The sequence below is a fragment of the Vigna radiata genome, chromosome 4 (genome assembly GCF_000741045.1).
Source record: "Vigna radiata var. radiata cultivar VC1973A chromosome 4, Vradiata_ver6, whole genome shotgun sequence".
In the NCBI taxonomy this organism is placed as follows: domain Eukaryota; kingdom Viridiplantae; phylum Streptophyta; class Magnoliopsida; order Fabales; family Fabaceae; genus Vigna; species Vigna radiata.
Genome location: NC_028354.1, coordinates 12,606,340 through 12,633,828, shown reverse-complemented (window position 1 = coordinate 12,633,828; position 27,489 = coordinate 12,606,340). Strand labels below are relative to the sequence as shown.

Here is a 27,489-nt window from a genome sequence, read left to right as displayed (position 1 = left end):
CATTAGTCTGCATAATAAAATAAATATAAAAAAAAGACCTTCTACCCTTTGATAAGGCAAGAACAACAAGATTTGAGTAATCAAATAATAACATTACAAAAATGCAGAGTTTTAGACAACATATGCAAGCCGAACCTTACCTCCNAACACCAAAGATTTAATGGGGTGATGTCTTCCCATATATTGGCATCTTCATGAGGCTGGATGCCATAGCTGACTCTGCTTCCCTCATGTAATATTGTATTCCTGACAAAATCGTAGGTCAGTGGCTCTGCCAGTATGACATTACCATTAGCGACTTCCACTATCAGTCGATCGAAAGTTACGTGCACCAGCTCTGAAAGAGGCAGACTGCTTTCTTGTAATAGGAAAGAGATGAACCTATCCCTGTCCGTTCTTGCCCCAAGCCATTGCGTACTCACGTTGACCTCTATTTTATCCTTCATGAAACTTTTGTAGTACCCTAATAGATCTTCTAACTCCTCGTTCAAAGTTTGCTCATCCATCTCGCCGGAAATCTTTAGCCAATCCGGCGAGGTGTTGCTCGAAGATGCCATTTCCTCTTGTTTGAACAATACCTATCTCCACAGTAATGCAAAGTATCAGAAACATCAACTCATATATTCACACTTGCAGGGATGAAACAGTGATCCAAGACAAACCAAAAAGACTTGCTTGGACGTAAAAAAGAAGGAAACGTTCCCATTTAACACCTTTTACAGCATTTTCAATTCATGATCAAACACAATAAACGTGAATCTTGAAGCAGAAGAATTCATTCTTTCATGCACACCACTCATAAAAGAAGTGTCCATGACTGATAATCGCATAATGAGTGCACATTCCGATTAAAGACTCGACTTTGAAGCTTGAAATTGTAATGGTACCACCAGAATTCGCCACCAAATGACGCAAAACGAGTGGGATGAAAAAGAAAAGCCAAAAAGAATGAGAAAACAAAAAGAAAGAGAGTGAAGAAGATGTTTCTGACCTTGTGAACTATGCGTATCTGTCACTTCACAAACTTTCTCTTCTTTTTTTCTGCTGGGTTTTACACGGCTTTTTGTTCTGGCACATACTCTCTTGTACTTGCTTGTTACTTTGTGAAGTCTGTCCACATATATGTGGAACAATCTTTTGTTATCGTCTTGGCTTTCTCGTAGAGACGAGGAGCTTCTTGGACAAGGCCTGGAATTAAATGATATTACTCAGTTTGCTTGCAAGGCATGATGCAATTGCTTCTGGTACTCCGTTCCCAATTCAAGGGGCAAGTTCCAACACTGTGCCAAATGAAGCTCAATGTAGGTTAGGTCAATCCAATATTAGTTGCTCCAGCCCTGCAAAGTCTTCTTCATCACCTAAAGCTACCTATCCAGGCATAGTGTTTTCTGATACTAGGAGCCAGAGAGTGATGATGAGGAAGATGAATTTGTACACAGCTACTTCGGAGGTCAGTTAGAACTGATAACATGTTCAATATTTTGTGGCTCGGTTATTGAAGCACGTTTTTCTTCAGTCTTTCTTGTATATAACTTTGTCTAAAAAATAAACTAGTTTAGAATGTCGATTTAGGTCTTTCATGTATAACATGGTAAGTGAATTATCAACCCTCTGTTTGATAAGTCAAAATCGTTGTATTAAGCATTTATTTTCGTTTTATACTTCCACTCATGTTATTTTATTCCTTCCTTTAACTAATTTTTTATCATAGAATATCAACATGTATTGCAGGTCATGGGTAACGAAACTGTTCTGTGTCAGTAATTTTTTATTCAATGCGAACTCTTTACTACTATTTCAGGCATTCTAAGGCACAGCCAACGACTGCAAAAGATGCTACAACTGGTTCCAGCGAAAATTCAGTGTCAGTTAACACTAACAGCAAAACTCCACATCTTCCAAACTCCTCAACCTCTGTCCCATCAAAGGCATTAGTTCTTTCTAACCCATCTGCCTCTGTTAGTACTGCAAAGGATCAGGAGATTATTGATTTACTGAGTATCACTTTGTCCATGTCGCCATCATTGCAGACAACATACGCACCATCAGCCTCTAGCCAAGGCGTGCATCAGATTCCTGTTCAGTCCACAACAGAAGGGCTTTCTCATGCTTCCCAAACATATCTGGGAAATTTGCCGTACAACAGTTACGTTGTCCCTTGGGCTCAGAATCAATCTAAGTCAAAATTTCAAACCCTGCCTCAAGAACAAACGTATCAATGCCAATCTCAAACCCCATCCCCACCCTCCTCTCGACATACACATTATGAAGCCCAACAACACCATCATCAACCCGCCCAACAGGAGCAATTGCAACCACAAACCCTGTCACAACCCCAACATGTATTTCAACAACCTTAACATCATCTTCAATATAGCCCTCATCAACAACATTTGCAACCCCTAGTGAACCGCAATCACTACAGTTATCAGCCACAGTACCAAACACCCGAACCCCGTTCACAGTGCCATCCTCAACCCCAGCTACAGCATCAGCCTCAAACCGTGGATGGCCATCAACCTCAGCCACAGCAACAATTTCAGAATCAACATCTTCAATACCCTTCAAGATATCCTACCCCGCCATGGGCAGCTACACCTGGATATGTCAACTATCAAAATCACCTGCCTGCTGCAAATGTGATTTCAACACAAGCCAATACAACAGTATCTTATTCTTCTGCTCCGGGGGTAAGGCCCGTGCTACACAATAATTTATTACCTGACAGAGTTGGTATAGGTGGAACTCCAGAGAGTGCAACAGGACAAAAGACTTTTGTTCCATCTTACAGGTTATTTGAAGATTTGGATGTTTTCGGAGACAAATGGAAAGTTTAAGATGATCAGCAGTGGTTCGTCATCCAACTTGTCTGGGACAATGGGACCTGGTATGGTTGGGGCTCGTAAGTGAAAAGAGTATTGTTTGCAGCTTGTACAAGTTCTAAATTGATACAAGTGACTCTTCCTATTTTATAAGACGACAGACTTTGAACATTACTTGACGTAATATAAAAGATTTGGTAGTGGTTCTCGTTCGTTCATCGATTGATCGCTGACCACTATAAAGGTACCTAATTTTAGAAACGTGTTCAATGTCCTTAATTGTTGACAACATACGCCCTTGTAAAATATCCCGTCAAGGGAGCTTCTTTCTGCACTGTCCCAAATTCATTTCGATTGTCCTTAATTTTACGATTTTGAAGTCAAATAACAAATTGCTTTAAAATTGTAAAATCCAAAGTAAAAGAGGTGATTTTTAGATTGTACAATTGAGAATTCTTTATTTTAAAATAATATTTTTGAATTATGTAATTTAGATTGTAAAATTAGAAAGTTATTTTTTCTTATTTTTTTTCAGAGTTAATTTTTACTTGTATAATTCAAAATAAAAATTTTTGGAGGAGAAAAAATAAATTTGAAATTGTTAAAAAATTATATAATCTGAATTATTTTTAACTTACAGATTCAACAATCTAAAATCTATTTTTTAGTGGTTAAAATGACTTCTGAATTGTATAATTCAAAAGTGAAATAAAAGCTGAATTATATAATCCAAAAAACCTTTAGATTGCATGATCTAAAGACTATTTTTAACTTCTGAATTACACAACACAAAAAGAAAGCATGTAAGTAGAGGAGGAAACATATGGCACGTGGAAGAAGAAACTGCCTCCTATCAAATCACACGACTTTCCTTATTTGTTTTGATCGGGTCATTTTTATTTTATTAGAAACTTTAGATGTCGAAAATTCCACAGCCAACGAGAAAGTATCACAAGGTACCAAAATCAGTGGAATAAGCCTACTGAAAATTCTAGTTATTGTCGTCATGGTATAAAGATTTAGGTTGAGAAAAGAAATTGCACACTTGGACAAACTTGAATTTAATTACACGTTGGTTAAAAACAAGGGTCCCCCAATTCAACGGAAACTACAATAATCATGAGTGAGATGCCCCATTTCCAGGGACCACATTTGTCAGCAAACTAGCTTATGTAATCTGACAAAAAAATTTACAAAAGGTGGGAATAGCACGCAAAACAGGAATAGAAAATAATTATGGAGAAAATGATATTTACACACATTTACGACGATTGACATTATTTGCCGAAGCCTCCAATCAATAAGCATGATTTTCTTCCAGTCGAGTGCAACCCTCTAACCATGGAGGCTAATGAATATCTTGGATACACTATCAGCAGAATATACCCCTACCAATATTTTCAGATGTATTCACAGCGGAGAGGGATTAAAGCATCATGACAGGATTACCCAACTGCAAGAAATATGCGTGGCGTTCCTGAGTGATGTTGATGCACTCTTCTGAGCTGGAGACAACCGATGAAATCATGGGAAAAAAATGCAGATTCATCTTGCTTGAGTGTTGTCGTCAGCATAGATACAAACGCATGCATCTGCAGCACCAGCAGCAAGTAACACCTGGTATGGATGGAAATTGAGACAACTTACAGAACCTATTTTTTGGGCCATTAGTGTAGGATAGTAACGAATGGTGCCTAGTTGATCACCCTCCAGACTAAAAACTTTAATGAGTTGTTTCGCTGAACCACTAGCAATAATTGGAGCATGTCTATGTACAGCTAATGCTGTGAGTGATCCCCTATGAGCTTCGATAGTAAGATAGGTGCTCCTAACATTTCTTATATCAAGAAATTGGATGTCCCCAGCCTGAGAAGCACTGATAATCTGAAGAAAACCAACAGTTTGACATAATCGATTAATCAACTTCAATTCAAATGCACAAATTTAAGAATGACAACTCAAGAAAAAACATATCAAACTATGAAGATGCTCTTTTTACCTTTCCTTGGTCTAATCCAGGTTGAAAGCCAATCCCCACAACTTTTTCCACTCTTTGCGTATGAGGTCTTAATTCACAGACGAGCCTAAGAAGCATTTATTGCCATTAGTGATTACAGAGAGAGACTTCTAAATTGGACCTTAAAAGGTTTATACTTACGATAAAACTTAAGAAACGAGTATTGATTGAGGATATTAAAGCATAAATTCATTATTAGATGCATGGATGACCATATCAAAACATGTAGGTGATAAACAACAATTATGCTGGATTTAATCACATCAATGAAAGTTAACAAAGCACCATGCTATTATTTGCATCATGATGGAAGAAATTCATCTGAGGTGCTTACATTTCAGGTATTCTGACATCATAAAGTCTGACAGAACCATCAACAAAACCAGCCGCAAAATGTCCCCCGTGAACTTGAGATGCAGCCTGAACCACATGACAAAATGTGTAAAAATCAAACGATAATTGCTTTGTTAAGTGGTTAAAGATCGAGTAAAATAATACTAAAAGGGGGCAGTCATGATTGATGATTCGTGAATATCATCAATATGGGGAATAAATATCGGTTAGGTTTAATATATATCAAGAAAAATTACTGACAAAGCATTCTTGCATAGCTGAAGCTTACCAACGCTGAGACACTGCAATCTGATGATGAAGGTATAGTATTAACAAGCTGCTCTTTATCAACATCCCATAACAAAGTAGATGATATCTCACCCGATGCATACTGTTAAATGTAAAAATGTAACATAGAACAGCATAAGAAAATCATTAGCTTCACAATACGAGGAAATAATTAGACATTCAATTTTAGCACATTGAGGAAGAGGAATATTTCCAACACTTCCGAGAATGATTAAAAAAATAATCTTACCAGATAACCACATTGTTGTTGCCAATCAACAACTGCATTGAGACTCCTCACACCAGGTTTATGACCATGAATTGAAGAGAATGCAGTGACAAGTTTTTGTTTACCCTTCAAAGTATAATCTTTCCAAATCCGTATGTTTCCATCAGCTGCACCATATGATTCACCAATAAGATTAAAGTGCTGATAAGTAGAGAAAGAAATGTATAATAATATTAAACAGGCGAGAAAAGTACATGAAGCAGCAAGGAGCAAACTGTCATCAAGCTCATTTACAAGGCAGAGCTTAGAAATCCCTTTGTCAGGAAAATCATGATTATCAAAACTGTTAAGCAGTGCTGCCTCCTCATGGTTCCATACCCTGCAGAGAACTCCAAAGATCATTATACTCTAACCAGGTTAAAAGTCAGAATTCCTATTGTGTATAAATTATGCTAGGTAATTGTCATTCAGTTGTCAAGTCCTCATAATTAATAAATGTCAGTCAGTCACGATTGGAAATATATTACTTCTAGCAATTCACCACAGATGATTTTTATAGGCCTGTAAACAATTTTCCTAACATTACCGAAACTAAAAAATCTATTGCCAGCTTCATTACAGTCCCAGTTTAAGTTATAAAGTTATGGATTAGCTTCACATACCTGATACGTTCATTCTCATCAGCAGCTATTACTATAGGGGAGAAAGGTTGCAGCAATGCTGTTTGTGTACCCTTGATGTCCCACTTAGCAATTGGATTTGTCAGCCTGCTAACATCTGCAACGAGAAAATAAAATGTCAGCCATACATCTGTAAGCAACACGCTTAATAAAAATAAAAAGAGAAATGCAAACCAGAGTGCTGGCATTTTGCTATGTGCTCCAGTGCAAGCTTTTCCTTCTCCTCTCTTCTGGCCGATACTTCTTCACTATCATCTGCAGCAGTTAATAGTGGTTTGGAAAAGTGCCCACAACTCCAACTATAAATAGTTGACTGTGGAAGAAAGCTTCTATCTGAAGTTCCAGAAGCTCCACCAGAACCTAAAAGTGGATCAGCCAATCCAGAGTCCGGAGAATTCATTAGGTGGGGCCTAAACTCCAATGAACAGACTCTACGCATTCCAGTTATATAACTTGGGCGAGGAGGACTGACCGGAGGAGTTCTGAAGGTCAGTGGTAAGTGTCCTGCCAGAGCAACAATGCAGCAGGCATTATAACAAATAAAATTGTAGATAAACTTAATGAAACTGCTTTGGAAGCTATTATCCAGCAGGATCAACCATTAAGTAAAACTGAAAAAGAGATCTACCTCCATTCATATCAAACCAAGATGAGGATCGAGCCAGTCCAGCAAGAGCTGGAGAAGCTGTAGATTCAGCAGTTCGAACACCACTAGACTTCAATGGTTTTGCAACCACTTGTTCAATACCTATGATAGACAGTACTCGACGACCAAGATTTGCAATGCGTGGAGATGGATCTTTGGCTAAAGTACACATAGCAAGTACACATTGTGAATACAATGCATTGTCCAAGGGCTTTGGTCCAGTGTGGTTAACCACTCCATTGCTGAAACCATCATTTAGAATTCCTGAATCAGAATGATGAGATGAATCATCAGACAATGGGGACCCATGCATGATTCCCGAACTAGTAAGAGGACTGCTAGAAGAGACCCGTCCATCTCGAACCACTGGAGAATTGTCACTTCCAACCCTGATAGGACCAATTTGAGGGGAAACAATACTTCCATGAGGTATATGTTGGTTCTGTTTAGGATATCCACCAACTGAACCTTTTATATTAGCCAATGAAGGTAAGGAATTAATCAAAGAATTAGGTTGGGGCTTCCAATATGCAGCAGCAATAGACTTCAGGTGCTTGTTGTGGCCAAAAGCAAATCGTGCTAAAGCTGACAGTTGAAAAAAAAAAGTCAGCAACATGCCTTAGATCCATCTCACTCTAAAGTATACCAGCCCTCCCATACTCCATTGACAACATTAAGTTGTCTTAGACTACAGACCGATTAACAGCATTGCAATAAAATTAGAAGCTACAATTAAAAACACAAATAAAAAGATGTTTNTNGATGCAAGTTTGGTTACTTTTTCTGCAGNTACTTTCTTTCTTATTCACCAGTAACAGTTACTTTGTTTTAAGGCTTGTCATCTTTCTCTAAGTTACTTTGTTTTAAGGCTTGTTGATTAAAAACAACAACCTCCTGTCTGATCTCTACCAATCTAATCACAAGAAAATTAAATGTATTCACAAAAAAAAGTCAGCAACATGCCTTAGATCCATCTCACTCTAAAGTATACCAGCCCTCCCATACTCCATTGACAACATTAAGTTGTCTTAGACTACAGACCGATTAACAGCATTGCAATAAAATTAGAAGCTACAATTAAAAACACAAATAAAAAGATGTTTNTNGATGCAAGTTTGGTTACTTTTTCTGCAGNTACTTTCTTTCTTATTCACCAGTAACAGTTACTTTGTTTTAAGGCTTGTCATCTTTCTCTAAGTTACTTTGTTTTAAGGCTTGTTGATTAAAAACAACAACCTCCTGTCTGATCTCTACCAATCTAATCACAAGAAAATTAAATGTATTCACAAATTCAAAACAAAATATAGCATCAGATGCTTAATCACCTACCTACTGCTACCTCTGCCCTCACCAATGGACTCCCATCTGAAGCAACACCTAACATACTCTTAACTATACTAACTTCAGCCCTAAACTTTTCATCATCGTCACATTCTTCATCGCCACCAACACTTCTACATGTATCAAATCCCACATCAAGAAGGGTACCCAGTGCAAAAACAGCAGATGCCCTAACCTGTAAAACAATAAATTGCATGACTAAATTTATGTGATTAATTCATCAAAAATTATAATCATCTGGCAACTGGAAATAGAACCAATAAGTAGGGCATAAACCTCTGGCTGGGGTTCAGACAATAGAGGAGCAAATATAGTAGTTGCATCTTCCTGTAAACCAATTGTTTGTGCCTCTGAGAAGTCTTCCCACAATTTCCCCAGACACAGGCAAAGCCACTGAAGGAAAAGGGGTTCAGTTTGTGAATCATTAGGACATGAACCCTGAAGGTGCTTTAAGCAGACATGAATCAAACCAGCTTCCATACAAGCTTCTTGGCCCCGTCTATGACCGTCCACAATCACAGCCAAAACAAAAGCAGCCATTGCCCTTTGCTCTGGATATGCTTCCATGCTATCAAGAAACTTAATGAAATAGATATGACCACCATCCTTCACTAGATCAACCTGACATGACTACAACACAGAAAATGGAACAAAGTCATATCAGACACAGCAGACATTCAATAAGGTCAGCAAAAAGCAGAATATTCACAACTATGTTAATGGAGTTTATTGAGCTGAAACTGTTTGTTTCTAAGACAACAAGGATGCTTCATTCATAGTGAGAAAAAGGAATCAATTCAAAAGAAACAGATTCAATATCCTCCAATAAAGAATGATAGGATATACACTTTAGTTTTACAATTATAACACTCCCCTTATAAGGATATATGGGAATAAATAAAGACACTGTTGATAGTATGCATACATACATATATATATACATACATACATACATACATACATACATATATATATATATACATACATATATATATATATATATAGAGAGAGAGAGAGAGAGAGAGAATCTATTTCTTATTCTATACTTATAACATTCTCCCTCGAATTGGAGCTTATAAGTCACATGTGCATGGCTTGATGCAATTTTGATCAATCTTTGGTCCTCTTAAACACTTGGTGAATATGCTAGCCTACTGTTCACTAAAGCTGAAAAAATTTAGGGGTGATATTTTCACACTCCAGTTATTCTATTTTGAAATGACAATTTACTTCAATGAATTTGGTCCTCTCATGAAAAACAAGATTAGAAGCATTGTGTAATGGTGCCTAGTTGACACATATAAGGTGCATTTGGGAATCTTCTCCAAATTCAAGCTGAGTTTTTTTAGCTATATGAGCTCATAAATGACTAATGTCATTATCTTGTATTATGCTTCTACACTTCATCTTGCCACAACATTTCATTTCTTACTTTTCCATGAGATATTAAATTGCCTCCAACAAGAACACAATATCTTGAAGTAGAGTGTCTATCACATGGTGACCCCCTACCAAGTTAGGATCATAATATCCAACAACTTTTGTCTTCACAAATGAGGCCTTTGTCAGGAACATTCTTAATATACTTCAAGATTCATATGACTACATCCCAACCATCTTGACTAGGAGAGTTGAAAAATTAATTTACTACACTCACTTCAAAGGCAATGTTAGGACAAGTTACAACAAAATAGCTTACCAGCTAACTTGTATCTCCCAAGATCAAAATACGGTTCACCCTAATCAGGTACAAGTTTGACACTCAGATCCATTGATATGTCCATAAGCTTAGCATTTAACATCCCTGTTTCTTCCAGAACGTATGCAGCATATTCTTTTTGTTATGTGATGAAACCATCCTTGGACTATACAACCTCTAGACCAAGGCAAGATCTTTTGAATGAAACTTTTAATATATCGTTTTGGTTGGACAATACCCTTATTATCACCACTACCTATGATAACAATGTTGTCCATGAGAGATATATACATCCTTAGGGAGAATGACAATAAAACATTGAATGATCAACATCACTATGTCATTCCAAATTTTGGATGATAATTCAAAACTGCCCAAACCGTGCATGGGATGATTACTTTAAGCCATATCACTCCCCTTGAGCAACAAATCCAAAATGTTTCTCATGTAGCTATCAAGATCACCATGCAAAAATGTATTCTTGATGTCAAGCTGAGACATAGTCCAATGGTAAATATTTGAATTAAAAAAAAAAATGTCTCATATATGTCATTTTTGCAACAATAAAAGTGCTAATATAATCTTGCACGTAGATTTTTGTGTATTCTTTGGCAAGCAAGAAATCTTTGTAGCAATCAAATTTGCCATTAGGTTATACTTTAAGAGTGTATAACAAATAACACGCAAAAAAAACAATAAAAACAATTTTAATCAGGAAACAAATATATGTATATAATATGTATATGACATTGCGTGGAGAGAGAAAGAAAAGGCTACAAGAGAGTGAACGAGCCCACTCAAACCAAAGAAGGGGAAGCGAAAGTCGGCACTGGCAAATTGAACCAGGCACTCGCCAAAGGACTGCACACGACTGGAGATGGTTAGGTGGCAACGGAACAACATATGGACGGTGGTGAAACTGCAACAGAAGTTGGCAAAATGCAAAAATAGATGCATTTTCACCTTCAATCTTCACTGGAAGACTGAAACGCAATTGGAGATGGTTAGGTGGAGGCAAAACGACGTAAGGATGGTGGTGAAGCTGCAATAGGAGTTGGCAAAATACAAAAATAGAGGTGTTTTACCTTTGATCGACTCAGAGGAATGTGACGCAACTGAAGCTGGTTAGGCGACGGTGCAACAATGTCAGAAGGTGATGAAGCTACAAGAAGAGGAGGTGAAATGCACAAATAGAGGTTGGCACCTTTGATCTTCACTTTATTCTTCAATTAAGGTTAATCACTCTACGACTTGGGCTTCTAGATCTCTGAATTCATTTAGACTTTCAATTTGGGATTTTGGGTCATTGGGGTTTAAAATCCGAAAACAAAGGACAAGTTTTGTTGTCATTTCGTGGCTTCTACGAACTTGGTGACTCGTTCTCAAACTCGCTTTACGAATCAACCAAGTCTACTCAGAGTCCACCCTAAGTCTACCCAAAAATGAGTTTGCTAGGGAATCAACCGGTGGGTTTGAAAACCATGGTTTATATCAATCAATTTTTATGTTATTTACAATAACATGTGGTTCCAAAAATATGAGATGGAACATTATATAAAAGAGAATGAAAAATAAGTACAAAGTGGTATCCAATCATTAGGTACAAATGATATCATTCAATTGATGAGTTAAAATGTTGTAAAGATAGTCCCCCAAAAACAATGAGGAAGATGACCATGAAGTGTTCAAGTAGTTTCAATGAGAAGTTTGTTTTAGAGTTCAGCTACATGACTTTGTCGAGTATGAGGATACAGTTTAATGCAGAGTAATACCATTGGATGCCATGAACTATTGGAATTGGTCAGATAGATATTCATGGACATTTCACCATAAAGACCACATGGACATGTCAAACTCTGCTTTGATTTCGCTAAAAAATTTCAAAAATGAAAAACACTTTTGACCAACTCTTCCTCATCAATCAAACAAAGGTACATTTATAATAATAATCAGTAAAAGCAATAAGATATTTAGAACCAAAAGGAACAACGATACAAGGTTATCAAACTCAAGAGTTTTCGTAAACTCGTGAGAGTCTCATAAGAGTTTATGAGTTTACTTCAGATGAGAAAATAATTACATAAATAATATCTTAATTCAAATAAATAAGTCTACAAAGTTATATAACTTTAAATAAATAAAATTTATAGATATATTGTTCATAAAAATAAATATTGTAAAACATAAATACTTGGATTATTGTCATTAATTTTGATGCATTTCATTAAATATATAATAAAAAAAGAACTTAAACAGTGGCAAAGGTTTTACCTATTACAAACCAAAACAATGCTTAGCTCATGACTTTGTAAAAAAAAAAAAAAATTAACTTCACTCAACAGTGAGTGACACAATGGAAAGGAGGCGAGACCAGTATGTGTGGGTGAGCGTGACGGTAGGTGCGACGGCAAGCGTGACGGTAGGCGATAGCGAAACAGACATGACGACAATCACGAACAGAGCATAGATGGAGCGCGAATAGCGATGGCCAGGGAGAGAGGCAAAAGGGCACGAGAGATAATGACAATCAGGTCATGAAACCCTAAACCCAAACAACCTCGTTTTTCTTAATTTTTTCTCCTTTCAATCTCGCAGAATCGCTCTAAACTAGCGATTCTACACGATCCTACTGATTTCACAGTCAATTCTACCAAGTTTACACAAAAAACAAATTTACTTCTGAGTTAACTCGAAAGCCATGTTGGGAATGTAAACCCGTTCGAGAGTTAACGAGTTAACTCGAGAGTTTGATAACCATGATCACGATGAACTAAAAGAATGAGACGAATCTTGTTTAATGGGACTATCATGAAACAACTGACAAATATGTTTTCTTAAATGACATGACTGGTATATCTAACGCCAATCATCAAGCCAAATATTTGGTCCCACAAGGTAACATTAATTTTAGTGAAAGTGAAGATGATGTCATGGGATTCAATTTAAGTGAAACTAAACTAAAAGGGAATTTAGGAACATAAAGAATAATGTAAGCAATGGATGAGAGGGGTTGGAAATTACCCATGCTGCAAGCTTGTGTTTGTGAACCATCGCTAGTAGTTATAAAAGGAAAATTTGCCATAGTTGTAAAGGATAAGAAAAAAAAAACGGTTATCATATATATGAACATTTACACTAGTACACTAGTGTCAATGACCCAAATACTTGAGATTGCTAAGGACAAGCAGATTAATTACCAATATGCGACCAAAATATTGTTACTAGTAGATTGAGGTGTCTCACACCATTCAATTAAGTCTTCATATGTTGTCAAAAGACATACAAGATAGACCAATTGGTAGTGTAGGAGCAAAAGGTGGCTCAACATTAGATGCATGGGCAATATTGGTTGAACAATGTGGTTCCCCATGTAGCTTCCAACACTTATCACTATTATGTCTATTCAATATAATTAATCTCCCTTGTGTAGAAAAATCCACATAGGATATTATATTTATAATAAGGAAAATATGGACTAAGCCCAAAATACAAATAAAAAATAATAATGAAATAACTAAAGATAAAAGATAAAGATAAAATATCTATTTAAGATATCTAATAATCTAATATATCTAACAATATCCATTGTGAAGTATGTCTGTATGTTTATTTTAAAAGACATGGGGAAATGGAAATGATGTAGAAGTCATAGTAGGGTTTATCATGATCCCAAAATCAAATCATGTATAGCAAAATACTCTTGTGCCAAACCATACAAGCCTAAGGTCATAAACATTGTGATTCTAAAATTCATTCTTTAAATATGCATATGGGGGAAGGAGCTCGCTAAAATGAAGTTGCAACATAAACATAGGGCGCTCTTTGCACACTTTGTATGGGCAGAGTGTCATTGCTATAAAGGGAAGCACAATCCTCACTTCAAATAGAAGTACAAATCATGGGGACAAAAAAAATAGGTTTAAGCGAAGTGTGAATTATAGATGTAATAACGCTACATAGTTGAGCATGGATTTATCCATTGTTTACACTGTTCTACAGGAACAAATTCAGGAATTGTAGTAAGATAGGATTTGTTGGCCAACCTAGTTAATCATAACCAAATTTTGGAATCCTAAGTTGAATAGTTAAACTCATCTATCTTTTCAATACTAACAATATTGTTAGAAAAAGATATGAAAATTTGTTCTAAATGTTGATATGGAGCTCGAAGACATTTTTATCGCAATACATCTTCATAGTTTGGATGTCACGGAAGCTAAGCTCTTGAAGGAATTGTTTTACACATATAAGTTCACATGTTAGTGACACCATTGCCCTATATTCAGCTTCAGCAGTTAATCGAGCCACTACATTTTATTTCTTACTTTTTTATGATATAATGTTTCCTCCAACGAAAACACAATATCTAGTAGTAGATCATCTGTCAATAGGTGAACCTGCCCAATCTGCATCATAGTATCTAAAGATTTGAAGGCTTCTTTATCTTCATATAACAATCCTAGCCTGGGAGCCTTTTTTATGTACCTTAGAATGCGAATGATAGCATACCAATGGCCAACACATGGAGCTTGCATTAACTGACTAACCACTCGAACTGCAAAAGATAGATTTGGCCTTGTAATAGTGAGATAAATCAATTTTCCAACCAACCTCATATATCTCTCCAGATCGAGGAATAACTAACCTTTTGTCGTCAATTTTTTTGATTTGGGTCCATAGGACTGTCTATCGGTCTACAATCAATCATGTTTGTTTCTTGTAAAATATCAAAAGCATTACATATCCATCTTTTGACTGAGCTACTTCAATGCCTAAGAAGTATTTGAGGCTTCCAAGATCCTTGGTTTGAAAGTGTCTACACAAATACTTCTTGAGTTGACATATTCCAGCAGTATCATTTCCTGTGATAACTATATCATCAACATATACTATTAAGTAAACACATTTTCCAAGAGAGGTATGACAGTAAAAGACTGAATGATCTGCTTCACTCTGTTTTAGCCCAAATTTTTGAACAATGGAGCTGAAAAAAATGTGCCTGTTCGCAGCACACAAAGATGGTGCATGTGGCAGCGCATGGAGGAGAACTAGACCCCGGCACCAACGGGGTTGGTCGGCAGACAAAACTGACGATGGGCGGTGGCGGACAACGGTGGACAGCACCGGAACAGTAAAGAACAGTGGCTGAGTGTTGAATAGCTTCAAATGGTCGTGGACAGCTGCAAATAGGGACTGGACAACCGCAGATAACAACAAACGACACCGGACAGATGCTACGAGATAGAAATTAGAGCAGTATGGACCCGCTTCAATACCAACTTAAGATTAGAACAAAAAATATATTTCTAAAGGGCTTAAGAGATCCATCTCCTTGTCTTCTATTTATAATGAAAATACAAGGATACATGGAATAGTAAGGGACTGCACTAGACTCCTAGGTGCAGAACTATGTACAACTAATAAATGATCTAACAGATGACACCCTGCCTAGGCTTAATGATGATACACAGATATGATTATTCTAATAGAAATATATAGTAATGTTCCCTAATTATATATATATATATATATATATATATATATAATCTATATATTCTTCATTATATAGGATCTGCTCCTTATCTATAGTTATAACAAGTAGGATATGGGATGATTGACTAATAGCATTATGGCCAAACACATGTTTGGTTTGAAAAAAAAAAAAAGAGTATGAAAGACGTGCATTTAAATTTGAAAATTTTATTGCAGAAGATAAAACTAGGGTTTAAAGGGTGCAAAGTTCATCAAAAAGAACTTCAAGAAACCAAAATCTTCCAAAGTTTTCCCTCAATTAAAATTTTTAAAACTTCCTCTTTGTCCTCTCCTCTAGTCAAAACAAAGGTTAAATGCTTCTTTCCCTATTTTCCTTATCTTCTTCCTCAATCTTTCTACTTTTCTTGGCTGGTCCAGCCCCATGCAAAGCTAATGTATATACTGCAATACTAGATTAAAAGCCTTCAGTGAGTAAGACAAAATTTCAACATGATTTAATGCATGCTTGGTTCAGATTAATTTTGGATAAAAAAACCATATCTTTTTCAAATGTTCTCATATTCAACTTTTCTTGGCACATCCAGCACCATGCAAAGCAAGCGAATATACAGCAATAACTACCACAGTAAAAGTAACCTTCACTGACCAAGACAAAATTTCAACATGATTTAACACATGTTTAGTCGAATATAATATTGAAAAAAAAAAATCACATACTTTTCAATGCCTACCATAATAAACAACTACTTCTCTAAAAAAACTAAGCCAACATGTAATTGACATTTACTTAAAGAATATATTTTCCACCGAATCTACCTTGTCAAGTGCAAGAATCTTTGTCCATATGAATACAAGTATCTGACGTAGCTCTGGTGTTGTTGTTTGTAATAACTTTAAAACATAAGGAAATATTCCAACAGATAATGCCTACATGAAAAACAAGGTATTAAGTTCTCGTAAACCTTTACAGATAAATAAATAAATAGGTAAAACAAATGGAACAATAGTTAATGAATCTAGAGAAAAACTACCAGATCAACCGCCCATGGCCCCATATCAAGGAACCTTCCAAGCAGCACTAAGGCACGAAAGCGATGGCATTGACTAAGTAAAACCTGATACAGGAACAATGCATGGAAAAGGTATAAGCAACTGGCAATCGATTTTCCCAGAGGTATAAAGTATACTTATTGTGAAAGAAAGGAAAAACTAATTCAAGTCACATGTAAGAAAGATTGAAAGGTCATTTTGCAAATGATCCAAGGGTGCAATTTCTGAACCTATATAGAATCAAGAAATAGGAAGATGATTGCCAAGTCAAACAAATTGCAAGAAAGTTCCTTAATAAATGAATAGTAAATAATTAAGACAAGAATTGACCATAACACACTTTCAGAAAAACATTTTAGGACAATTAGAGAAATGTATGTTGAATGAACAAAACAGAAATGTCCATTGCCAATACAGCAAGATATGGCTAGACCCATTGCTAAGAGAGTGGATGCTCACTACAAATACATCATTTGGACAAATGTCTATCATAAGGATGACAATAAGAAACACTTACCCATCAAAAAGTTAATAAGGAACAGGAAAAGACTGTTGATTTCATAAAAATCATGTAACCTACCTAACAAGAGTATTACGAAGCAACACAATGGCTTGAAACGAAGCAAAGACAGAAACATAGATCGCACCTGAAGAACTATAGGCAACTGCTCTGGTGGTTTCTTATGTTCAGAACCATGGTCAAGCCATACCTCAAATGCTGTCAACTGCTCGGTGAAAAATGTACTAGGCTGATAGAAAACAATAACATACTTCGTCAGGTAAGCTCAAAACTCATACATAATCCTTCGTATTGCAATTATTCCTTGAGAAATCAGAATACCTTGGCTAATTGTTATTATTTAATATTCAATATCAGAACAAACTCTACATCAAAGTTATTGCAAAAAAAAAAATCCAGAATTGAAGATACCTGAAATTCAGCATTAGGATCCTCAACTAAAGATGGAAGTTGAGAGAGGCACAGCTCAGCAGCCATGTCCCATGCATCCCTGAAGTGTGGAGAAAAAACATAAACTGTCGAAGAAATTTTGCAACACAAAATAAATATCATAACAATAATCACCAACAATACCACATATGATGCTGGTGGGTTGGAGGTAACATTGGGTGAGAAACAGGAGAACAATTTGCAGATCGCATGATTCGCTCAGCAAGTAGAAAATTTCGAAACAGACTAGCAACAAGCAAATCCTGTCTGAACAGTCTTTGAAAAAGATCTGCAGGACAAAATAATTATCAATATAAGATAAAAAGATACCAACTAAAATTGCTTGCTAAATAACAGGAATTTAAAAAGAAACTGTTGCAATTTAGTAAGTCAGTGAAAATGAAAGGAGGGTTGAGACACACCATGGGGAAGAACATTCCAGGCAATCGTATCAGTTACTGCTGTAAAGATCCAATTCAATTCACCTAGAAGTGTCTTTCGGTCATTAGGACGGCCAGGGATCTTGTCTATAAGTGAATAATCAAGTGATTCACGAAGTAATGATCGTGTACAAAACCTAGAGAAAATTTACATCACACAAAAGGTATCAAGAGTCAGTTTGCTGAGATATATAATAATCACTTACCAACACTTGAAAGTTCAGGAGCTAGAGAAAATGAGGTCAGTTAAGTTAGTAATGCAGATGTAGATATTGGGCATATAATCAATTTCATAGTAAAAATAAACATCTTTATCACTGGCTGTTTTCTTCTATAATTACTGCAGTTAACAAAAAGTCCAGCTGCAAAAGTTACAGTAAAGATAATAAATTAGTTAAACACAATAATACTCCTAAGTAGAAACTGTATCATAAAAACTGACATTTATGATTCTGGATTATGATGAATACAATCCACCATCATGAAATGCTATTATAGATTAAAGTAGTTAAGGGTCACATATAGGAAAGTATAATCAGATTAAAGATTGGGAGGGTAATGTAAAACAATTCATGTTACAAAAATGTTCATTATTTAGAACTCCGTGCACAATGCATTCAAAATTCGTGCATAATGCTAATGTTTACAAAATAATAATAATAATGATGATAATAAGGTATGCTAAACCTACGTCAATGTTTCACATTAAACATTCTAAACAAGATAAACTAAGTAGGAATTAATGAGAAGTTTCACCATCGCAATGCCATCTTTATAGGCGTTGTAAGGCATGATGTAAACACATCAGCAGGGAATTCTGCACTCTGAGGCAAAGTCTCGTGTGCTTCACATGCTGCAAGCAGAATGCAATCCCTTTGGGACACAGTGGAGTTGGAAGCACTCCACTCATGAAGCTTATCAATAACAAGTCCAGTAACAAATTTGGCAGTCCAAAAAAGACAAAATCAGTAGCAATACATTTGGATTTTTTATAAGTATTTAATAACATGGTTTTGTGTCAATACCTCAATGAAGGAATTCACAATCATCCCAGCTGCAGAGCAATCAAAAACATAAATTGATGGGGTCTTCAGCCAAGAATCAAGTTCATTGATGGGTAATGGGATATACTGCGTATAACTCTGCATAACATATGATGAAAATGAGAATAGGAATGTCTTGTAGTTATTCTCATCATAATATTGCAACTGAGGGCTTTATATTCAATTGGAAACCATGATATCTAGTAGCAAAAGTTAAACTAATCAGGCATCTGCGATAGGATACAATTCCAGTCTAGTTTTAACCTTTTATCAGTTATTATTGATGTAAGGTCAGGAGTAAAAACTTTTGCCTTTTCTAACATAATGATTATTGTGAACACTTCTCATGTACAAAATAAATAGCATTTATATTTATTTACTTTTTTTTATGATTATTTAATATACCCCTTGTTACACTTGCTGAAAAAATTCTGAGCGAAGGCATGAAAGTAAAATAAGTAAAATAGAATATATTCATTATACCTAGAATAAATAGTGAATGGCTTTGTTACCCATTTTCTTCTCATAATTTTGACACCCTATTTTGCTTCTATTCATGGCTTTGTCATACTTATAGAATCATTCATTTTCCATTCTCCCATTTTTATCTTTTATACTATTTTCTCTATTGATAACGGCACATTTTTAAAGAGGTGAGAACCTATACACACAAGGTAGTCAAACTACAAAGTTTATGTAAACTCCCGAAAGCTTCACAAAGTAGCAAGATTTTACTTCAAGCAATAAAATACTTACAAATAACATAATAATTCAATATTATATGATGTTATAAATAACGCTTTTATATTTTTTACTCTAATATTATCATCAGTTGATCATATTACATGCTTTTTTAAAGTTTTTTATACTTTTGCAATATTATTATCCCTTTATCCTTACTCTAGTTGATTATATAAGATCCTATGCTTTACATAAAAAAGTTGTTGGTCTTAAACTGAGGTCCAATTGTCCAAAATAGCAAGAGAGGAGTAAAAAATCAAGCCCTAATGACACAAGCCACTAATTTGCAGTTTGCACCAGCCCTATAAATGAAACTGGACAAGGGAAAGGAAATGGTACAGAAGTGAGATTGCAAAGTGTCCAGGAGAATCAGAAACACAAAAAGGAGCAGAGCTGAGCAAGACACCATGAGAGATTTGTTCTTGCAATAGAACACAACATCAACACCTAAAACAGGCAGAAACTTGCAAGAGAGAACCAGTGAACCATAAAATTGTTCCCTAGATGCGTTTAGCATAAATCATGACCTAGAAACAAACAAATCCAGTGTCATTATTGGTTTTTTTCTAATGTTCAATTATCTTACTGAATCAACTCTAAACTCATGATTTTACACTAGTTTAAGCAAGTATGATTGTGCTTACATGAGTTAACTAGGCTTGGTGGTGTAGGAAAATAAATTCAGACGAGTTAACAAGTTGACTGGCAATTTTTGTAACCAAGCACGCCAACTTTTTTTCAACTAGGTTTACATTGCTAGGATGAAGAGCACAATATCTGATTTATCAAGTAACTACATCGCATCAAGAACTAAAAATACAACATTGACCTTATTGAAGACCCAGATTTCACCATTAGCTGTTGGTTTTGGGACCCCATGCCCATTGTAATGGAATAAAACCCTTTCTGACTTTGCATATCTCCGACAAGTAGTACAAAGTTTCTTCACCTCATCCACTGTCGGGTCAAGTTGACATTTATAGCGGGCCTGTAAAGATCTCAAAAAGGTTAACTACAAAACAATTTCAAAGATAACATGAGGATAAGTTTAGCCAGTTAAACATTCCCACCTTTGGTTGCCATCTTTCATACTGACTGCTCAAAGTTTTTCCAATTGACTCCAATGCCTTTTGTGGTGCCATAGAAAATGGATCTGCGGTATTGAACAAGGTAAGCATCAAAAACTGTTTGCAGCTTAATCATGGTCGCAAGCCTCCAAAGTTTTGATACATCACAAGGATTCTACTCAACCCATTCAGCTACATTTTTTATCAACAGGTTGCAAATAACTCTAAATGATGAGGCTAGGGATCAAAAAATTATTGGCTGGATAAAAAGTTGAAGATAAGAATGAATCAAAGAGTTCATCCATAAAATATAAATGATTGGAAAATACCACTAATTTATTATTCAAATCATGAAAAATACATTCTAATACCCTTTATTTGTAATAATCTAATTCTCCTAAAAAGAGAAATAGGGAAACTAGGAAATCTAGAGAAAATAAAATAAAAAAAAGATTATGTATCTATTTCCTCTAATTAGGAAGATTCTAAAGATATTATCTCAAATTACAACACTCCCCCTCAAGCTAGACCATACAAGATTGTATGAACCAAGCTTGGAATAAACAAACTCAATCAAAGATAAAGTCAATAAACCAACTTGGATAGCAACGGACAAAGGCGAACTTCAACTTGGACAACAATGGACGAGAGAGATTCCCATAAAAAATGGATGGTAACTTGCAGCAACAAACAACAACAAACTGCAAGGACGGGATTGCATCAATAGTGGCGAACAGCAACAAAACTTCAAGGGAATTAACTACCATGAACAGCAACAAGCTTTCAAGAAACATCTGTCCTGCGGAGGCTAATAGTAACAGACCTGCAGAGACTACACTACCCTGCAACGGCTGGAACTAAAAAGCTAACAGCCACATACATGTAGGGACTTAACCACCCTAATTACCAACAAACCTTAAGGGACTTAGTTAACCTGAACAATAACAAGCCTTCTTCAGGAAACATCTGTCCTACAGAGGCTAAGAGCAACAGACCTGTAGGGATTACACTACCCTGCAGCGGCTGGAACTTTCTCCTCCTCACGATTGAATAGCAGAACGTGAAGGTGGAAGAAATAGTGAGAACCAATACGTACGAGGGACAAATCTGAATCCCATAACTTCGAAAGTGTCAATTCAGCGGGCGGTCTCAAAGAATAACTCTCGATGAGCTGTTATAACAAAGCATTGGCAGAAACCAAAAAACACCAAAGATTGGGACTTAAGATGGCATCAAAAGGCCAAAGACAGGTTGGAGGTCCAAAGTTCATTGCTGGACTACTCCCAAATGTGATAGTATCACAAGAAGTATGGGCTAAACTTGTGCCCAAGAAGAAAGTGACCATCGATCCAAGAAAGAACTGACGCATTTGCGTCTAGAGTGGTCGTTTTTGGTCTTCAAAATTCTGAACAGATTGATGGTGAAGGTATTCCGAGTGGTTTTTCGAGAACGTCCGGGAAACGGACAATGAGGGAAAATGGAAGGCCAAGGCCCCCAACATATTTGGTATCGGAGGCCTTCTTCACAATTTTCAGCAAATCAATTTCCAGGTGCAACTGGATGGCACCTTTCAGAGTGGAGAAGAAAATAGCGATAGCAGTAGAGGTAAGAATGACAACTAACTGTGACGGCAGCGACAATGCATCAACGGCACAAGCAGTGGAGACGACGACAAGATGGACCAATCAGTTTTGCACAACAAAGGGATGAAGAACCCATTGGTGGTGACAAAAACCAGAATGCGGAAACGAGCAGGAGGTCTGGCGATGCGGAAGAAGTTGAAGATGCTGTGAAGACAACAAAAATGGTAGCAATGGCAGCTATGAAGGGTCAGAACAGAGAGAAGGAGGCCTGGCGAGTCGAACGGAAGCAACGCGGTGTGATTCCGACACCGGGACAGCGGTGTGTGACAAACACGCACACGAGATCTAACGGAGAGAGGAGGCACATGACAGCGCGTGCGGAGGTGTCTGATCGTGACTTCGGCGGGGTTGGTCATCGCTCTCAAGGAGACGGTCCAGGGTCATCGAACGAAAGTGTGACGGTGGCCGACGACAGACGATGGCCGATGGTGGTCAATGGCGGAGAGAACATGGGACAGCGGAGAGAACAACGGTGCACAGCGATGACGGCAGTGGTCTGAACAAGCTTGTTGGTGGAAACACAGTGCACATGGGAGCCAATGAGAATGAGGGCATGACTTAAAATACCAGTTTCAGCTACTAGTCTGAAAGGGAACGAGTTCGAATCCCATTCCAGATTATGGAAGCATAGCTTTGTGTAGTTGTTATGAGAAAGACAGAAGTCTAAAAGCTTAGTCGGGGCAATTGCAACCCAATGAAACGCAAAGGCACAGGTTGAAGAAGAGATTTTTTGGGGCCGTCAGCGGACAGCAAAGGCAACGGAAGTGGATCAGACAAGCTCTGATACCAAGTGGAAAATAACACTGATTTATTATTCAAATCATGAAAAATACATTCTGATACCCTCTATTTATAATAATCTAATTCTCCTAAAAAGAGAAATAGGGAAACTAGGAAATCTTGAGAAAATAAAATAAAATAAAATATTATGTATCTATTTCTTCTAATTAGGAAGATTCTAAAGATATTATCTCAAATTACAACAAAATGCAAAACCACATGCATCAGAGATACAAACTTGTAAAACCAAATAGTTGATAACAAAAACAAGTCATATAATATTATTAAGAAGCCCTATGCTATTTCCAAATATGAAATGAACAAAAGTAATGCAAAATATATCAAATCAAGGAAACAACTTGAGAGTACAAACTACAGAAAACAGTTAAATAAAATGAGATGAAAGGTAACAAGAGACCTATCCAGCACTCCATTCTAGCACAAGGAGATATCTTTATTACATCTGGTGGGTCCACACTAATGTTCAAACATAATACTAGAGCTACACATCCTGTCTTCATCTGCACCACAAAATGAGAGTTAAAATGGAGCATAAATCTTACAACAGATATAACATATAAACATCTTCAAGAAGTATTTAAAAATCTTAGAGGAAGAAACAAAAACTCCGATAAAAATATATTCTGATTATGAAGAAAAATGTTAAAATATCAATATAGTTTACACCAGAAATCCATTGCAAAGGTATCAAGAAATCCTATATAAATGGAAGAAATATTATCTTTAAAAAAGGGCTCCCCAAAAAAGCATCAAACCACCAGTATAAAACTTATCAGAAAAGTAAACCACATTTGAACATTCACACTTCGTCAAATTATACGTTATTGAGTAGAGCTCAACCCTTCGTTCAATCTTCATTCCAAAGTTACATCCACAGCTGTAATAAGACAGATTGAAAAATTGCAAATGCCAGACAGCCAGAATATCCAAAACTGCCATGCTATCTATACCTTTAGAAGATTAATTGTCAATCAACTACTCATGTTGAAGAAGCTTTGACTTCTTTTTTTTTTAACAAAATGCAATTGCACTAGTTGCCAAAAGGGAATAATTAAAGATCATTGACAAACTGCTAACACAAAATTTACAGTTGAAAGAATCAGACTACGCAAAAAGTGACCTGTATATTTCACATTTTTAACAAGGGTTGGCATTAAAATCAATGCTCCTTACAAAAAATCATATACTTAATTTGACATGTGTACACTTAGACCAAAATCCACCTATGTCAAGAGTAAAGCAATTTCAACCAATATAAGAAGCTAACAACCTTCATTTAATGTAAACAAGCCACTTCATAATGCAAGCTACCAGGATTTACACAAGTCCCCTAAAAAAGACATGTAAACAATCTTTCCCACCTCCATTACGAAATCACTAATTCAGTCAAGCAAATTCCAGAATAATTCATCCACTTTTACAGCCAAATCTTTAGCAAAATAAGAATTCATCAAACAACAAGCACACAAGTAATAGAAGAAATTCCCCCAATGCAAGTATCAATTAGGTCCACTACAATAACGTTATCATTATTTTGAATTGATCAAATTCAAGATCCGCTGAAGTACACGGTGCACTCTGGATAGTAAAGAAAGAAGCCGCATCAAAACCCACAAACATCACAGAACTCACTCGATTCTCTCATTAATCATTGGTTCAGTTTCACTCAGCATTTCACTTTTGCACTTCAGAGGATCTAGACCCGTCTTAACAAGACTTAATGTTTAACTGGTCAAACATTTTACGTCCTTGACAAGTCCCGAACAGCATTATCACATACACAAACATAGTAAAACCAAGCCATCCATTCACAGTCACCAATGCTGCCACTGCATTGACCTACACGCCCTTTTTCTCTACATTTCCCAAATTTCTGTCACGCAGTACGACACACTACTCACAATTTTCCAATATCTATGTAATGAAAATAGCAAATCACCGATTCAACATAACAAAATGCATATAATACAAACAAGGTTAACAAACAACAACTGAATCAAACTTTCCAGAGCGATTGAACTGACCCTATCCTTGGGTCGCCACTTGGAGACTAGGCCGCTGTCGGCGGGGCCGGCGGGGACAGCGGCCTCGAAGGCTTCGTGGCGGAGCTCGCAGAGGACCACAGTCTGCGGCAGGTAGGCCATGCTGGTGGCGCCATTCCCGGTGTAATTGCCGCTGCTGCTAGCGATGGCGGCTTCAGAGTCGCCGCGGTTGGCGAAATCGGCATCTTCAGTGTTGTTACTGGCTGTGACGACGGCGACGGAGGAAGAGGAAGAGGAGGCGGTGGAATCGTCGTGGTGGTTCTGGCTGGGAACGACGAGAACAGTGGATTGTGAAAAGCGAGAGGCCATCAAATCTCCCAATGCCATCCAAATCAGAAACCCTCCTCAGTGATCGTACATGGAATAGGGGAGGGTTTTGACACGGAGGGAACCCTAGCTTTTCGCAGGATGAAGAATATGAAGATGGTGATGGTGACGTTGAAGACTATGATAGTGATGGTTATGGTGGCGGTGGTGTTGATGATGATGGTAGAGAAGGTGATGATGGCGATGATGAAGAAGAAGGGGGCGCATAGAACAGTGGCGGCAGGCACTGTCTCTCCACGAAGGGAAACGGAAACGAGTGATACAAATTGCGATTTTGTGAAACCAAACCGAGAAAAAAAATATTGGGGGAATTTAATAAACTTTTATTTTTTGGAACGGGAAAAAAAATAAATTGAAAATTTGCCTGAGACCCCTTTATTTCCAAAAACAACTGTTAACTATATTGTAATATTTTATTACATAAGCCTAACGTCACTAATGATGATAATAGAAAAATAATTGGATAGTGGGAACATTACAATTAGAATCACGGAAAAATACGTGTGATTTATCAGCATTTTACAAATTAATGTAACACTTATAGCTGATATAAAAAGTAATATAATATATATATATATATATATATATATATGTGTGTGTTTGTTTGTATTTAATTTCGACATTTTATTTTTAAAATTTTATTATTATTTCTACTTTATTAAGGTTGTACTTTAAATTGTTGATATATTTTGAATTTGGTGATGATACATGTATAATACAAATAGAGTAGGAGAGGAGAAAGCCGTTTGAATTTGGTGATGTATGCTATAATACAATAAGATGGAACAATTTCATTGTAGTGTAAAAATAGGATAAAACCTCTTATTGTACAATTATATGTTACTATTTGTATTTGTTTTCACAATTGGTCGATGTTAAAGGTCTTTAACATTAAACTCTAAATAACGTAGCAATTTAAGTCTTTATTGTAATATTCTATAGTATCGCATAAAGATGATATGTAAAAGGCATTTTGATGTTTAAGTTAGTAGATGATCATTTGATGGTCAAAGTTAATTTTCAACCGTACAATAAATGTGACCACTTATCTTTTTACCTTAAACCTTTATTTATTGGTTTTGGAATGGGCTTTCAATTAATATCAACCTAATCACGACCTAATACCTAATAAACATATTTTACATGTGAACGTGTTTAATTTGCATCCCTGATCAACCATTAGGTGACTTACCAATCTGTCACTGACTCTTCAATAAGGATTGTCCGATTTTTAGGAGCTAACTAAGAATGTGAGGAAGTCCCAATCAACCGTTAACTAGGTGGTCATATGTCACACAGGCCCCTCAAGCCCAAACTTGGAATAATTAATGAAGGGATTTGTGAATATGGGTGACCAAAGACATGAAACATTTCGTTATTCGTGCTTGACAAAATGTGCAGGGTTGCGTGGTCTGGACCGTGGGATCTCACTTGATCTAACAGTGGATATCGCTCGAGGGCAGGGGGTGGTTGGCTATAAATTGGGGTGGCCCTTCCTTGTCATTTTCACCATTCTCTTTAACATTCTCTCCCTACCGAGCGATATTCTTTTCTTTAGGTAATAATGTCAACTGTTAACTTATCTTTGTTTAAGGAGTCTTCGGGGAGAGGCAATCGAGGATACGATTATGATGTCTCGTCTTGTGTCGAGATCTATTTCTTTGTCCATCTTTGAGTCAACCAAGCGGAATGAGGGTCGAATTGACCATACAGTAAACGTAGATGATAATAAGACTGCTCAATCTAGGGTTACAAGTTTCATTTTTTGTGGTGTGAAGACGGACGTAACTAATCAGGGTGTGGAGCTTGTCCAAACTCTCCCCATTATCTATGGTTAC

General features: G+C 36.5%; 1 protein-coding gene across 1 annotated transcript; it reads right to left on the bottom strand.

Moving 5' to 3' along the window:
- Positions 1-3,867: 3,867 nt before the first annotated feature.
- On the bottom strand, positions 3,868-25,651 carry LOC106759187 (regulatory-associated protein of TOR 1). The gene is made up of 23 exons (XM_014642226.2): positions 25,307-25,651; positions 23,680-23,782; positions 20,842-20,924; positions 20,601-20,759; positions 19,013-19,129; positions 18,744-18,901; positions 17,970-18,124; positions 17,692-17,836; positions 17,530-17,608; positions 17,246-17,347; positions 16,580-16,663; positions 16,365-16,475; positions 8,633-8,986; positions 8,345-8,531; positions 6,998-7,600; positions 6,544-6,873; positions 6,352-6,466; positions 5,944-6,068; positions 5,711-5,856; positions 5,462-5,563; positions 5,174-5,259; positions 4,822-4,906; positions 3,868-4,706 (listed from the first exon to the last, which is right to left on the bottom strand). Exons 1-23 carry the CDS (start codon positions 25,649-25,651, stop codon positions 4,368-4,370), a joined length of 4,113 nt encoding a protein of 1,370 aa, XP_014497712.1. The 3' UTR covers positions 3,868-4,367.
- Between the last annotated feature and the right edge of the window lie 1,838 nt (positions 25,652-27,489).